The following is a 15492-nucleotide window of genomic DNA, read 5'->3' as shown; positions in this document are numbered from 1 at the left end:
AAAAATATTCCAATTTTAATTAGAAGAATTTTCCAAATCTCTTCACACGTGATTAAGTTGGGAAATATTTGTAATTCTTCTTCGAAATGTGTATGAGAAATATTATATGAAGAAGCCTAATTGAGTTGATGGGAGTTGCTTGTGCATGACTTGTTGATATATAGAAAGCTTCAGGGTAATTGTCAGCAAATAACAAGAATGTGCTTTGTGTCATTCGAAGAAGCTGAATTCCATCAAAACTTCTTCCAAAATTATTAATTTTTCGCTCAATGATTTCTCCCGAAAGCTCTCATTTTTGTATTCAATTTTTCACGTGATATTGAAATTGAAATTCTGCAAATTTGTAAATAAATGTAAATTGATCATATAAAATTCTTCAGGGAATAATGTGACGGAGAAAAACAATAATTTCTTATTATTTAAAATTTTATATAAACCATTCAGTTCTGAGAAAAACAAATAAGGAATAAAAAGAAATAAAAAGTAGCTATATAGCACAATATATATACATTTTGTATTATACAGAATGATTTTTTTTGTTGATTTACAAAAAAAGAAAAACTTTGCAGGAAATGATTAATAAACTTTGGAAAAGAACTGTAGAAGAAATATTTTCCTTTGATTTTCTTCCTTTAAAATTTTCCAACTGAAGAAAAGTCTTTAATCTTCAATAATGAATTTTCTTTAATTGGATTACAAAACTTTGTAATATTTTTAGATTAAATCTGATTTAATTTCTCCCTCATTTCTTCTCTGCGCCTTTATGTTGTACAACAAGCAAGAAGCGAGAAAAGCTATTGGAAAAGCAAAATATCATTGGATCAGACATAATAGAAGGATCCCTTTATGGAGAAACTTCCGCGTACCAATTCATCGAGTCTCTCTCTCTCCCACAAAGATAAGGTTTTCTCAAAAAAAAATACAAACACGTGCTCTCTCATAAAAATCAACAGCTTTTGCCGCCTGAGAGGGAAATCCGCATGAATTTTCTCAATGAATTTCTCACGAGCATAGTTTTCCGCACACTCTCTGGCTCTCTCGGCTCAATTGCGTGAGAGTGAGTGGAAATGAGAGTTGTGAGAGAAAAGCTTCTCGCGTGCGCCAAAAGAGTTTGAATTTATTTCAGTTGATTCAGTTAGTTGAATTCTTGTGCCGAGTTAACAACGGACCGATTAGTAACTCGTGGGAGCTTCCTCAAAAGAGCTGACTATTTGCGAATTGACTTCAACCTCCTCAGAAAAGTGTCAATTTTCTCGGATTAAAAGCCCGTCAATCGTACGCAATTGATGTTCTCGTGCTTTTTTGTGTGTGAAGTGTTGTGCGAAAAATTGCTCATAGAAGAAAAGTTTAGCAATTATTTAAGGGAGAAAAAAAGGGGTGGTGGAACTTTCTGAAAGATAATTAAGGTGTGAAGAGAAAAAAAAGGTTAACCAGAGCGGATTTTAAATTGGATACCTCATTCATCAACCATCGTTTGGTGACTTTTCCAATTCTTTTTCTCTTCCGACCTGTCTCTTTAATTGGAGTAGCTGAAGAAGAAGAAAATTTTATCGAGAAGGTAATTTGGGGTGGAGTTTATCTCATGATGGAGCACAGAAAAAAACAGTCGTAAAGCGTATTGATAAGGTGTTGAAGAGATTTTGGGCGAGACAGAAGTGTGATGGAATTTTCGGGGGGTGATGTGCGGGAAAAAAGGGATTTTCTTTATGAATTTTCCTCTCGTGAAAAAGTGATTTATGAGATTCCACAGTGGTGATAGTCTCAAAATGTCCTTAATGTCCTTCACGACGAATGCTCGTCCAGTGTGGGGGGTGGTAAAGAGGTGACAAAATACAAATTGTGCAGATTTCCTCGAGCTTTTACTGAATCATCACATAATACCACATAAAAATGGAATAAACTTCAACCCCAGTCAGAAATTCAATTCTCTGCACAACTATCAATCTCCACTCATGTCCTGTGTTTTTACGGAGAATAAAAAGCTCAACAGGATTCGTAACTGATTGAATTTTACACAGTGTCCTTTAGCGCAATGAAAATTCATTTAAATATCGTGTGAATGTGATTGAGAAAATTGTGAGAAAATAGTTCAGGAGCATAACACTGGTTGCCAAATAAGTGCCAATTTAGAAAAATAAATTGTGCGTGAATAGCAATTCGACGCGCTGCGTGAATGACAAAACTAAGAGATTAAGACTTCTCTATACACCTCATAGAAAACAATTAAGTCGTTAGCATATGTGCGTAACCTCCTGCCCTTACCTATAAAGGTGTGGAATTAATATTGCCGAATATAGGGCTAAACTGTTGCTTAATTCTCGCGCACAACACTCAAGCCGTACAAACACTTCATATAATCTTAAGTTTCTCATCCAATAAGCCATACAAGTAAATCCCGAGATATCCTGAGAATCTCTCAAGTACCCCTGAAAGGGTAATCAATTCAAATTCACCAGCTTAAGTGTACGTAATTAATGTATTTTGTGCGTACATTATTACCCATTTCACCTTCCTACCCGATGAATCTTAAACAAATTAAACTACTTCAGGTGAAATATAGCCAATCTCTTTGTGCAAAAAGGCTCCTAAAATCTCTTTTATGGATTATTTATATCCTACATTCCCTTTACATGACTTCTTGAAATTCTTAAGAAGCTCAAAACTTCCCTTTAGTCATGCACCAAATTTATCCTGGTCATATTTCAAACTCATCTATGACATTGTACTCCTTGAGACCATGGTGTGAACTATGCAAGTCATGCATTATATAATAGCATCCCATACATAGCTGTGAAATATATATAGGTAGGTAGTTAGCATTGTAACAATGAAGACTCAATTTTAATGGAATTTAGAGAAAACTGGGGAGGATTTAGTCAAGAAATAATTTTTAAAAAAAATCCTGAAAACGCATTTTCCGCCTCAATTGAAAAATTATCCTTTTATAGAAAAAAAACTTCGTCCTTGTTGCAAAACAATTATATATAATAATTCAATTATAATGATTCACACATATTACGCTCTTGTTAAATGCCCTTTTTACTGTGACAATATAAAATGTGACGCCTACATTCTGAAACGTCCATAGAAGACGCAATCCATGTACAATAGAAAGCTCACTTCAAATGCTCCACTGTACACTTTGTCCTTTGCCCTTATAGTGTTCCCACACACGAAAGCTCCCTTATTGTATTTTGTACTTGAAAACATGCTACAAGCATACAAGTTCTTGTTATTTTACCTAATTCAAATGTACAAGGACTATTTTTGTACACAACTTCTCATTTATTTCAATTTCTCAGGCAAAATAGGGAGTTTTTTCATTTGAATTGCGGAAAAGGAAATTTCTCATTTTCACCCACGCGAAGCTTTGGAGGGAATTTTCTTTGACAGGCTAACGGATTGTCCGATTTGGAGATATCGCGTTGATTGCCTTAACCCTTGATTCATATCACCATCAAGAGAAATTTCCGGGGTTTCCTCCCTTCTTGGCTAATCAAAAGGTGATCTATCTTGTAAGAATCTTGTAGGCAGAAAAGGAACTAAATTCGAGTTTTATCAAGAACATTTAATTGCTCGCTCTTCTTTTAATTTCATCCCTCGTTAGGAACTTTTTTTTCTCCATCTTGCTAAAGCAGCAAAAGCTTAGAAGATGATGCTGTGAGAGAAGGTTCTGTGTGTGTTTTTTTTTGCTCTTGTTATTTATCTATTTTTAAGAGGTGTATGGTATGCCCCACAATCCGATGGTCATTCCTTCAACGAAAAAAAAACCCGCGTGCCTCTTGACCATCGCGCATAAAAATTTTCAGAAACATGGTGTAATAATTTGTTAATTTGTGTATCGCGATGCGTAGTGATGTCGTCTTATTTACACCAGCGCAGCATCAAACTAAATGTCTGGGGGCATCTGCGGATCTCTTTCGTCTCATCGTCAACCATTGGAACCATGACAAGATTTTTTCGCTACTCGGCGCCAAGGTTTCCGGTTAAAAGTGTCTAATACACACGCACCGAATGGGTGGATTTATATGGGGAGTCGCGCATGGGGAGGGAAATTAGCAGAAACAATAATTCTATCGATGAGGATTTTTTGTTGTTGATGTGTGGGAGCGTCAAGTGTTCAAAGATGTCGAGTGGTGGAATGACAAACATTTCATATTTCTCATTTCCAACATCCATTTCTTCTGTTTATTTTTCCTTCTCCACCATCGCTTTAGGAATTATGTAAACTCTGAAAATCGTCCCATTGGACATATCCATCAGTCACGTCCTTATTGGATATAGCTCTTGCAAGCTTCGTGATGGCTTAGAATCCTTCGCAAGTACATTTATAGAGGGGGGTGAAAACACTCAAACAGATAAGAAAAAAAACCCGCGATAATTGAATTTTACCAGCAAGTAACATTTTCCACATTTTTTGACCAAAGAAAAAAATTGGATATTCTTCCTCTTTTGGAAAGAGTGATGTTTGGGGTGGCTCTCCAGGGTATTATGGTTTGAAAATAATATACCCATTGTATCTCTTCAAAATCGTTTCGTTAAAATAAACATGAATAATTAAAATTTACAAAAGAATCATAAAAGATTTATCCCAAAAAAAATATCAAAATAATGAAAAATCACAATAAATATCGTTTTCCATTGTTCCTAACCATAAAATAATTTTTTACATTGAAAAACATTTTTAAAATAATATAGTTTTTTTTTTTTAATTAAAATCAATAATTGTTCATGTTTTTTGTAACAAAATTGTAATTTGCCAGCCCATCAGCAATTTATTTAACACGAAAAACTAACAAACCACAATTGGCTCAATTTTAAAAGCATAAATTTCAATTTAAAAAAAAATTGGAGCAATAATTCGAGCCAATTTTGGTTCTTTTTTTCGTATAAATGTTAAACAAATATGTATGTTTTTCAACCAGACGGAAAGTCTGTTAAAGCATTGCCAGTGATTTTTTATTTGTAAAACTTCCTACGACAATAGGCAAGTTCTTTGTCATAAATACACATTTTTTTCATAAAGATTTTTCAATTCTCACAAAATCTTCATTTTTTTCTTTAATATTTGTGGCTGGCTTTTCCGGCTTCTCCTTGGACTTTTCACCACACTGCGAATGGGCGTATTTTCTTCACAGACGATTAACCATTGATTGACCTCATTTATCAAAAATCCTCAGAATCCCCCTTTAGTAACTCTTTAAAAAAATATTTCCCTCACTCAGGAAATCTTTTGCAAACAATCGCATCAATTTATTACAAAAAGATGAACAATAAAAAATCTTCAAGAATGCAAAGAAACAATGACGATAGCGAGCTATTAATTAAAACATGACGAATGAAGTAATGAGAAATTGCAATAATAATTAAGCTAAATGCTATTTTCTTAATTGATATGCTTTTTGTATTATCCATGATATACATATTTGCACACCTGCTCAACGCAAATCTTATTACATAAGACAATTTCAACGAAAATGCTATTTTTAACATTCCTCATGTTTTACATATTTATAGAAATTCAGCACTTTGTCTCATTTTGTGTATTTGAACTTGAGACTGAGGAAAATGCGCGAAGGAAAAAAGCCAAGAAAACGCAAATTTTGTGAATTAGAGGGGAAAAGAGACGTAGGGTATACAAAAAAAAAAGTATCTTCATTCACCAAGTGTTCCGTGTATAGGAAAAGTAGAACAAAAAAATTGAGAGAGAATAAGGCGAATAATCTCTTGGAAAATGTTGATAATTTAAAAGGTTAAAATGAATGCTAAACAATTTAGAAGAATTTTTACGATAATTTCGTATCAAGAATTCTTCGGATTTTTAGACATTGGAATAGTTTGGATTAGAATAAAATTAAACTGAAAATTATCTCTCAACGTCTTGCGGAAATTTTCCAGTCTGTTTCCAATTTGTAGATAAATTCCAGATGTTTCCTTATTTGTAATCAATAAAGAATCACAGGGAATAAAGTTTTAATACGTATAACAGAGCGAATCATACCATGAAGACATGGAGAATCCCTCCTCTATAACCTCTGCCCAATAACATTGTGTCAGAAATGTCTGAAAATAAAGCCTCTAACAGTAGTAGAAAAGCTTCCAGATGGAAAGGAAATGAAAAGCGTATGGCAAAGTAACATTAAGTATCAAACATTGTAAGATTAAAGACCCCTCTGTTTGGGTCATCTTAAATTCTTCTCATATTTAATACATTTTCTAATTGCCGTCATGGATTTATACATATATTTCCATGCTGTTTCCCCATAGAAAATTCTTCAACATTCAAATTTACAATTTATTGCTCTCCCTGTGCCTGACTTCTCCATAAAGAATTCAATTTAAATCCCCACAGACGTCAGATTATTACAAATTCCCATTTCAACGAGGGAGGGGTATCCGCACATGAAGACAGTGGATGCATCACATTCTAAAAGCAATTTTCTCTTTTATAATTTAACACCAGACAAACCCATCAAATTGATATGATAATTCAACAATTCTTATCACAAGGACTCCTCTCTGGGTGTTTTTGTCGTGGGAATGGTAATTAAACTTTCCTTAATTGTAAACTGCTAAGGTAAACTCACCAGAAATTCAATTCACGCTGAAAATATCTCTCTCAATGAATCACGTACATTATACCACATATATGTACATATTTGCAAATCTCACGTTGAAAGTTTGTATATAAATCTAGCGGAAATACATACGATATAATAGATTACGTACACAATTAAATCTCTAGTTAAACCAGACGATTTCGCGATAGGTTCTCCTTTTATTTACTTCATCTGAGTGTAAATCAATTGAAGAGGTGATGGAAAATTAATTTAATCAGATTTAAAGCCTGCCATTACGTCGTTGAATATTGTATACTAGAAATGCAAAGTAGTATGCAAACACGTAAGACTGCATTTCATTGCCACAGAGGATGAATGTACATACCCTGCTCTGCGAAGCACTCACAGAAGAAAGCTCCCACACATTGCATTGCTGATTTTATCTATATGTAAGTTTGTGTATGTAAACACGATATGATGAAAGTTCCAGCGGAAGTGCTCGGGAAGATTTTATCCCATCGAAATTGTCAGTTGAATGCATAAACTTGAAATTTCAGTTGAATTAAATTTTCTCGGGAAGGCATTAAAATTTTATTTTACCACCGCATCTGGAATGCAGAGCTTCAAAATTATAGGGCATAAAATGTCAACGAATGTATTAATGTAAATGAATAGCTTCTTCGCACAAAATATACTCACTGGGAATCCCACACAAGGGTGAATTTATTTATCCGTTCAGATATTTTTGCTAAAATTCAGGGGAAATTTATAAATATTTTTTTTTTTAAATTAATTCTGAAAACTTTAATTATCGTCTTGTTAGCTGTTCATTTAATCATTCTTCATGTAGGGGAGACCGGGGTAAAAATAGTCAATTTGCGTAAATCCTTATCTGCAGGATTCCCCAAGGGCAAGAAAATTTCCTCGATAGTCATTCTTATAGGAAATTTCCTGGCCTACAACTTTGTCTCAGACCACTTTTCTCTATCTTCACGGGAAATATGAGTTTTCGAGCTTTTCCTAAACCCTTCCGCTTCTGACTTTTTTTAAACGCGGCGGGTAAATATAGTCACCAGTTAGCTAAATAAAGTCGGTCGAATTTTCCGACATTTTCAATGATTTTCCAACTGAGAGATTGATAGTAGTTGATAGCTAAACTTCTCACCTTTTGATCCGCGACAAGGAATTTCACTTTTATACGCACTAAAACAGAGAATTTTGCGATTTTCTCAAACACGCCATTTTGCAACAAATGAATAGAAAATATGCCAAAAATTTCGATCTCCCATATGATTTACATGGGATGACTAGATCTACCCCAAGGGGTATGTTTTGATTCAAAAAATTGTAGAGAAAAATCATTAAAAGTTAGTGAAAAATACACATTGGCAAAGTTTTCTGCACTAATCCAGCTAGTGAGAAAAATTATCAGATGGGAAAACTGCTGAAGGAAATGTTCGGAAAACGCGTTTTTCTCAATACGCAAAAGTTTGGGAAATGGGCCAAAAATCTATTTTCATTTTTAACTCCTAAAGTACTGATCGGATAACCTCCAAATTACTGTCAAAAATTGTAGGTTGGTAGGGCTTTGCACCCTATTTTTTTCGATTTTTCCGATTTATATTTTGGGAGAAATTGGCATTTGAAAATTCCAAAATGACTATTTTTACCCCGGTCTCCCTATATAGAAACTGATACATTTGATGGAGGCGCCTGGTGAATAAAAAACAATTTGAATGTTTGTGCTTTCTGGAGGCCCTTCATATATTTTTATTTGATTTTTATATAAAAAAAATTACTTTAATATTAGAAAGTAAAACAAATATTTATTTTATTTTATCTAGCTCTTTAATTGTTATTTTATTTAAGAAATTTCTTACAATTTTCAGGAAAGAATATGAATTATTCTGATATTTTCCTTCAATTGTTCTTCAATTTCAGCTCAAAAATTGAGCGACTATCCTCTAATATTTTCCGAATTTTCTCGAATTCCGCAAGTCAGAAAAAGTTCGTATATTACTTCCAACATAAACATTCACCAGTTTTCTCAGTTTTCTATTCAACACCCTTTTATCCTGCCTAGTATGTGTCAAATCTGTTGGAATTACTGAATTTTCATCACCTGCCAATCTCATTATGCTGCTCTCAGCAGCATTGACCCCCGCATTACCCCTTGAACTTTATGCTGACTTTGGCCAGAATATTTCGCGCACGAAAAGCAAAACTTTGTCAATCTCGATTGTATTTGTTGCGCTCGATATATCTCGATGGAGGCGCCGGGTGCAGTAGGAAAAGTTTTTCATTCGTTGTGAATATTATTAGTTCAATCAACGGGCTTCTCTTGAAAAGGGGCGGGAAAATGACTCTCTCAAATGCAACACAATGGACAAGACTTGACTATATTTTGCCTTCCGGTGGAATATATGTAGCACAAAATAATCACAACACTGTGAAAACACATATTTTTCCACATTAAAATGCGACACTGACACGCGAACAAGCCAAACAGCGACGTGACGATAAATTTTTTTACTTTTCATTTTTTACTCTCCCTCTCTCGGTTCTTCTCAAATATGTGCTATACATAGCGGAAATGAAGAACTCAGAGGTGATGGAAGGTTACTCGAGGAGGGTAATTAAATCAGATATTGTGTTTGTTTGGTGGCAATATTGTGTGGATTGTGACTGGAAAACACACCACTCTGAAAGTTCTAATTGATAAAAACATGTGTTTCTCATATTTTGCCCTCCACACACTTTTGGCTCCTTCACTGGGTGTCTCAAAGGAATTGGCGGTGTAGTTGTTTATGCTGAAGAGTGGAGAGTACTGGCAGAATGCCAAGAAAACCGTGATCCCCAAGTAATCATCACAGGCGTTGGGAAAAGTTGAGCAAATTATTGCATTAGGAATTATTTAGAGGATTTATCGCACACAATTAATGTGTCCACTATGTGTGCTGTGGAGGATGAGTGTGACGACCCAGACGCGGGTGAAGTGGTGTCGCTATTTTAGCAAAAATTTTCCCACACGAAAATATTCTTAACGACGACCATGAGATTGATGAGTGTGCAGTGAAAGTGAAAACTCATTGAGGCGTTGAATGATCGAGGAGAGGTATAACCTACCTATAAGTTTTTTTTTTATATTCTTTCAATTGATTCGTAAATACAGTGACGAAGGGTTACATAGACCCTGTCAATATTGCTACATTGATTGAAATTGTATTCACAAATGTTTGCATAGGGGATTTTCATGTCTCTATGAGCGAATTTGGCAGCATAAAAAGGTGTATGAAAATGGGTGGAAAATCGAATGAGAAAGAAATGGATTGAGATTTATTGAAATATCACGCAGTTTTTTCTATCTTCTCCAACTCCATTCCAACCGAAATCTCCTGATTTGTACGTTCTACCCAAAGTGAACACTTAGGCATATTGAAATCGAATAAATGGAAATCACACACATCTAAAGGAAGTGTACTCCTTATTTTTTTCCTCACATTGAAAGCACATATAGAGCTTCTTTTGGGCAACATAGAAAAATACATCGAAGAGGGATGATGTTGGGGTAATTTTTCTCTGAAATATTTCACTTTTCATAACATTCGGTCCATTCGGTTAATTCGATTACTTTAAAAATTGTTTTTTTATGATTTTATGAAATATTTGACCCTGAGAGAACTCTATTCAATTTATTAATTATATGTTCTTAGCTGTGGTATCAAAATATTGATCAATTAATTAATTAATTAATTAATTAGAGGATTATTGTAAGAAGATGTTTGAGGGAAATTTGAATGAAAAATACTTTCTATGGCCTTGATATTATGAAAAATATTAAATACCTAGATGTTTTTTCCCCTCCACCCCTGCGTTGAAAGACAACCCTCAGCATCAGTGTTTAAAGCATGAATTATTTTTTTTACGAGAAGGGAATTGTTTAGCCCCCTTGAAAAAAAACCTTCTGTCCATAGAAGAACTGATTTTATTTGTTATGCCTCCTCTCTCTTTTAAAACCTTTTCATCGTAAGTAACCCTTAAAGCTGTCTAAACTACCACCAGCATTGATTCCGAGAAGAACAAGGCAAACAAGCTGAAGGGCTACATCGTCCTTATAAAGGATTTTCTGCCCTAAAAGTTTTTCTCATACCATTTTTCCCCTAATTCAATGAGAGATGCGATTTTTCAATCTCTTCTTAAACAAATATCATGAGAATTCGGAGCTTTGAATGGAATTTTTCTAATCAAATTCAGATGTTATTTTAACTATGTACATTATTTAAAAAGCTTTAGCTGATTGTGCAAAGTCAAACGTACAGAATTTATGGAGTTTTCATTGATTAATCAAGTAAATTCTGTTTATCGAAGGTTTAGCCGAAAAACCTTCAAAGTCTTAAACTCTATGGAGCATTTATTGGAAATTAGCAACATTTTTAGGTAAACAACAAGGAAGGATTAAGCAAAAAAGCTTTTAAAGTTTTAAATTAATATTGAGGTACATTTAATTTATTTTTAAGAGCTTTCAGAATTTTTATTCACTTGAAAATTAAAATAAAAAAAATGAGTGAAATTTTCTAAAGTTTTTCACCTCAATTTTCAGCTAAATAAACATTCTTAGAACTCCGAAAAATAAATTGAAAGTTATCTCATCATTAGCCTAAGTCTTTACAAGTTTATTTGCTTTTTTCAGACTTTTAGTTTTCCTAAAAGTTGGCTTGAAAAGTTCTTTCATTTTTTGAAAGAAAAGAGGAGCTTTCAAGTTCAACTAGAACAATATTTCATCTTAATTTTGTATGAAAATTAGAAGAGTGAAAATTCAAATTAGCAATTTATATACAGAATAAATTGAACTTCATCTCAATTAATTCTTCTTTCCAATAATAATGGATATTATGAGATAATCAACAAGTTGATTCAAACATATATCACGTCACATATATGTATATTGCAGATTATATATGGAACATCAAATTCATAAGTTAGATGTCATATATTAGTAATCGCAAACCAATATTTCTACACAGTTGAGTCTCACAGACGAACGATAAGCTGATTATGTGTATCTAAAATGAAACATTCAGAGAATTTATAGAGAAACTGACTTTCATCATACATCAAACGTCGAACTTCTGTCCTCGCTTCAATTATTCTCACAAAACTTTTCTCCAACCAAACAACATAATACGATGAAGTAAGAAAATTCATGCATTTCACTCGAGCATTTAGGAATGAGAATTTTCACTGAAATATTTCATTATATTGCAATACGTTAAAAGCACAAAGTTTTCCTTGCGTATGCTGTGTACATGTACGAAGGAATTGTGAGTGGTGGAATATGGCAAGGTAGACGACCATCCTTAAAGGGAGAATTGATTTTAATATCTACTATTGGTGCTATATTGGTGTGTGAGGGTAGAGAAAGGACCTACATGAGAGAGATATGCGAACCCACGCGTCTATCTAACATATCCATACATAATGAATGCATATTTTCCTATTACTTTACTTTTCTCCACTTCTTCTATCCACAGGGCTTTTATCCACTTCCTTACGAGTTGAACACGCATTGAACGCAATTCGGCACAAGTGTGAGGGATATTGAATTTTTGGCAAAAAGCTTCACGCATCGAGGGCGGAGGGGTCCGCTGGAAAGAAGGTCTCCTGTCTAACCGCAAGGCATGTTTCAGAAAAGTATATAAAAACCCGAGGTTGTGGCAATAATTTAGCGTGGTGTCAGTGAAATTAGAGAGAGAAAAAGTCTCCCTGGAGGGAGGTAAAGCCGCCAGGGTACGCAATAAAATGTGAATTGAGCTACTTAGCGTTGTGTGACATGATGAACATGGGCGGGAGGAATGAGTACCGCACCGATGCGCGGAACATCCAATCTCACCGACATCCAGACGTGTTGCATGCTAATGTGCTCCCGTCACTTGCAATCTCATCCACTCTGGCGGCACCATCTTAATCATAATAACAAGATCGAGACATCGTAGATTTCAAACATAAATCACCATGAATCCAGTGGGGGATCCATGGGGCGAGGATGGACTCAGCAGTGTGGCAGCAGATGATGGGGGTACAACCCCCGCAGATTGGCTCATGGTGGGAAATGTAAGCGTTGGCAATGAGAGTGAGGTGCTGTACTACACAAATAGCTGCCTCTACGCATACAATCCAACCGATGAAATGATCACCTTCCAGTTCTGGATCTGTGGCATCCTCCTCAATATCGTCGGTATCCTCGGTATCCTTGGCAATGTACTGTCCATGGTGATTCTATCTCGACCCCAAATGCGCTCTAGCATTAACTATCTCCTAATTGGATTAGCACGCTGTGACATTGTTCTTATTATCACGTCCGTCCTGCTTTTTGGCATTCCGAGCATCTACCCCTACACAGGTTACCTCTTCTTCTACCACTACTACATCTTCCCCAACATATCACCCTATGTCTTTCCCATTGCCATGGTGGCACAAACAGCTAGCATCTACCTCACATTCACCGTCACTCTCGAACGTTTTGTTGCCGTATGCCATCCACTACGGGTACGTGCTCTCTGCACCTACGGACGTGCCAAGCTATACGTACTCGTATGCATCATCTTTGCCATACTCTACAACTTGCCACGATTCTTTGAGGTGAGACTTTCATTTTTGTGTATTTGTGGTGAAATTGAGTGAATTCTTTATAGACCAACATTGAAAAGATTTAATTTTGCTTATTCCTTTCATTTTCTTTTTTATTATTCTGAAGATTGTTTTATAAGCTTAAACTAAATTTAGGAGCAGTTAAAATCTTTGAAAATTGTGTTCTTTGTTATTCCTTAAGAAATCTTTATAAATTGCTGAGTTAAAATAAATTATTTCTCAGCTAAAAATTACATGAAGAATTTAGAGAAAATTTCAAACGTTTTTAAAAATGCTAAACGTTAGAGAAAAAAAACATTTGGCGTTGTAAAATACATACCAATCGTTAAAATAACCGCTTAACGTTATTAGACGAACTATATTTTCCGACTAAATGTTACAACAGATGGACGAGAAATTTCACGTGCGGCGAGCTTTCGTGCTATAAAAGTTTCTCTTAATAATCCCAAAAAATGAAAAAAAAATCGTTAGAAAAAACGTTTAACAAACACAATTTTAAAAATAAAAAGAAAACGTTTAGAGTTAGAAAATAAAATTCAAAATAAACTTTCATCTTTATTTGAATAAACGCCAAACGTTAGAAAATAGATGTTAAAAATGGTATAGAAAACGTCAAACATAAGATTAGATGTCAGAAATTAAATAAAAAACGTCAATCGTTAGAAAATAATTTTGTAAATTTGTAATTTTTGTAATTTTAATTTCTTATTTTCATTATTTTCATTTTTTGCATTCTTATTTTTCAACAAATATTTTAACAAGGACATATTCTTCCCTTTACCAAAAAAAGGAACATCAAACGTTTAAAGCACAAATAATTTATCAAAAACAACTAATTTAAATGCAACAACTTTTAATACGATTTTAGTATTTTTTTTAAACAATTTTAACGTCTTAAAAACAAGGGTTAGAAAATTTGAATCTGAATGAAATTTCTGTAATTTCTGGGTAGAACTCTGACTCTAAAATTCTAAATTCTAAATTAATAAAGATCATTTAAAATCTTAACTTTATCATTTCAGGTTAGCGTTATTGAGCACGTCTTCAAAGGTGGTGTAGTTTACTGCGTTATAGCATCGGAGATGCGCTCTAATCCGAACTACATTGAAATCTACATTCATTGGCTGTATCTAATCTTCATCTATGTGCTTCCTTTTAGTCAACTTGCCATCCTCAATGCCCTCATCTATGCCCAAGTACGACGGGCAAATCGCGAACGGCAACGCCTAAGTCGGACGGAGAAGCGAGAAATTGGTCTTGCAACCATGCTTCTATGTGTGGTGATTGTGTTCTTCCTGTGCAATGTTCTCGCAATGATTAACAACATCATGGAGGCATTCTACGACACAACCAACGACTACCTGGTTAACACATCCAACCTCTTGGTCACAATCAACTCAAGCGTCAACTTCATCATCTATGTGATATTTGGGGAAAAATTCAAGAGGATTTTTTTAACGCTATTCTGCAAGGGACGCATCGGTCGTGAATCCCCAGATGGGCTCATCCACGATGACAGTTCCTTCTCAAATGGGGATGGGAACCATCGGAATTCAGGACGGTTTCAGCGGCATGGGACTTCGCGCAGTAGTACGCGGAGCAATGGGACAAGCTTGCGGATCACGCGTTCTGTCCGTGTACGAGCTCCCTCGCCGGGTCCGTGCGTCTACTACCCGGCGAGGGATTTCAAACCACGCGGCGGCTTGGTCACAAGGAGTGTCTCTATGCAGAATAGTGACTGGGAACATGATACAATGGATACAATAGTCAATGGGAATGGTTTGGTGTCCACCACCGCCTTCTGAAGGACCCCAAGACTTTGCCGCAGTGTACATAGTGTAAAGAAAACAAAATATAAGAAAGTATGTAAGAAAACTTTACAAAAAGTCAATCCAAAAAGAGATTTTAAGTGTTCTGTGATGATTTCACATCGAGATTGTGTTACACAAGAAAGGATATGAGACTGTGTATCCACCTTGATTATATAGAAAAGGAGATATCAGTAGACGCAAAAGCCCTCTCGAAAAATCAATCCAAAGGGAAAATCCCATTAGAAAACAAGACGAAGACTTTGTTAAAAGAGAGAGAGAACGAGATCGGGCTTTTATTGTGTCCAAGAAAAGCCAATAAGGGAGCGAGATTTTTTTTTCTTTTTTGTATAAAAAAAAGTGTGAAAAGAGGATTTAATGGCAGAAATAAAATTAAGAGTTACAAATTCACTGGGTTGAAGTTAATTTTATTTACTTTTCCAGAGGAATATACCCCGCTCTGGCTGTATCAGCTA

General features: G+C 34.9%; 1 protein-coding gene across 1 annotated transcript; it reads left to right on the top strand.

Moving 5' to 3' along the window:
• Nucleotides 1-1133: 1133 nt before the first annotated feature.
• LOC129788637 (FMRFamide receptor-like) lies at nucleotides 1134-15427 on the top strand. The gene is made up of 3 exons (XM_055824861.1): nucleotides 1134-1558; nucleotides 12092-13199; nucleotides 14231-15427. Exons 2-3 carry the CDS (start codon nucleotides 12573-12575, stop codon nucleotides 15011-15013), a joined length of 1410 nt encoding a protein of 469 aa, XP_055680836.1. The 5' UTR covers nucleotides 1134-1558; nucleotides 12092-12572; the 3' UTR covers nucleotides 15014-15427.
• Nucleotides 15428-15492: the final 65 nt, after the last annotated feature.

This window comes from Lutzomyia longipalpis, chromosome 2 (genome assembly GCF_024334085.1).
Source record: "Lutzomyia longipalpis isolate SR_M1_2022 chromosome 2, ASM2433408v1".
In the NCBI taxonomy this organism is placed as follows: Eukaryota; Metazoa; Arthropoda; class Insecta; order Diptera; family Psychodidae; genus Lutzomyia; species Lutzomyia longipalpis.
The sequence above is the reverse complement of the archived record's forward strand: the minus strand, read 5'-3'. Positions and strand labels throughout refer to the sequence as shown.

What these genes read in the sequence shown, in the direction of transcription:
- LOC129788637 (XM_055824861.1), top strand. Translation starts at nt 12,573, where the DNA reads ATGAATCCAGTGGGGGATCCATGGGGCGAGGATGGACTCAGCAGTGTG. An exon ending in ACTTGCCACGATTCTTTGAG is followed by an intron (nt 13,200 to 14,230) that starts GTGAGACTTTCA and finishes TTATCATTTCAG; the next exon opens with GTTAGCGTTATTGAGCACGT.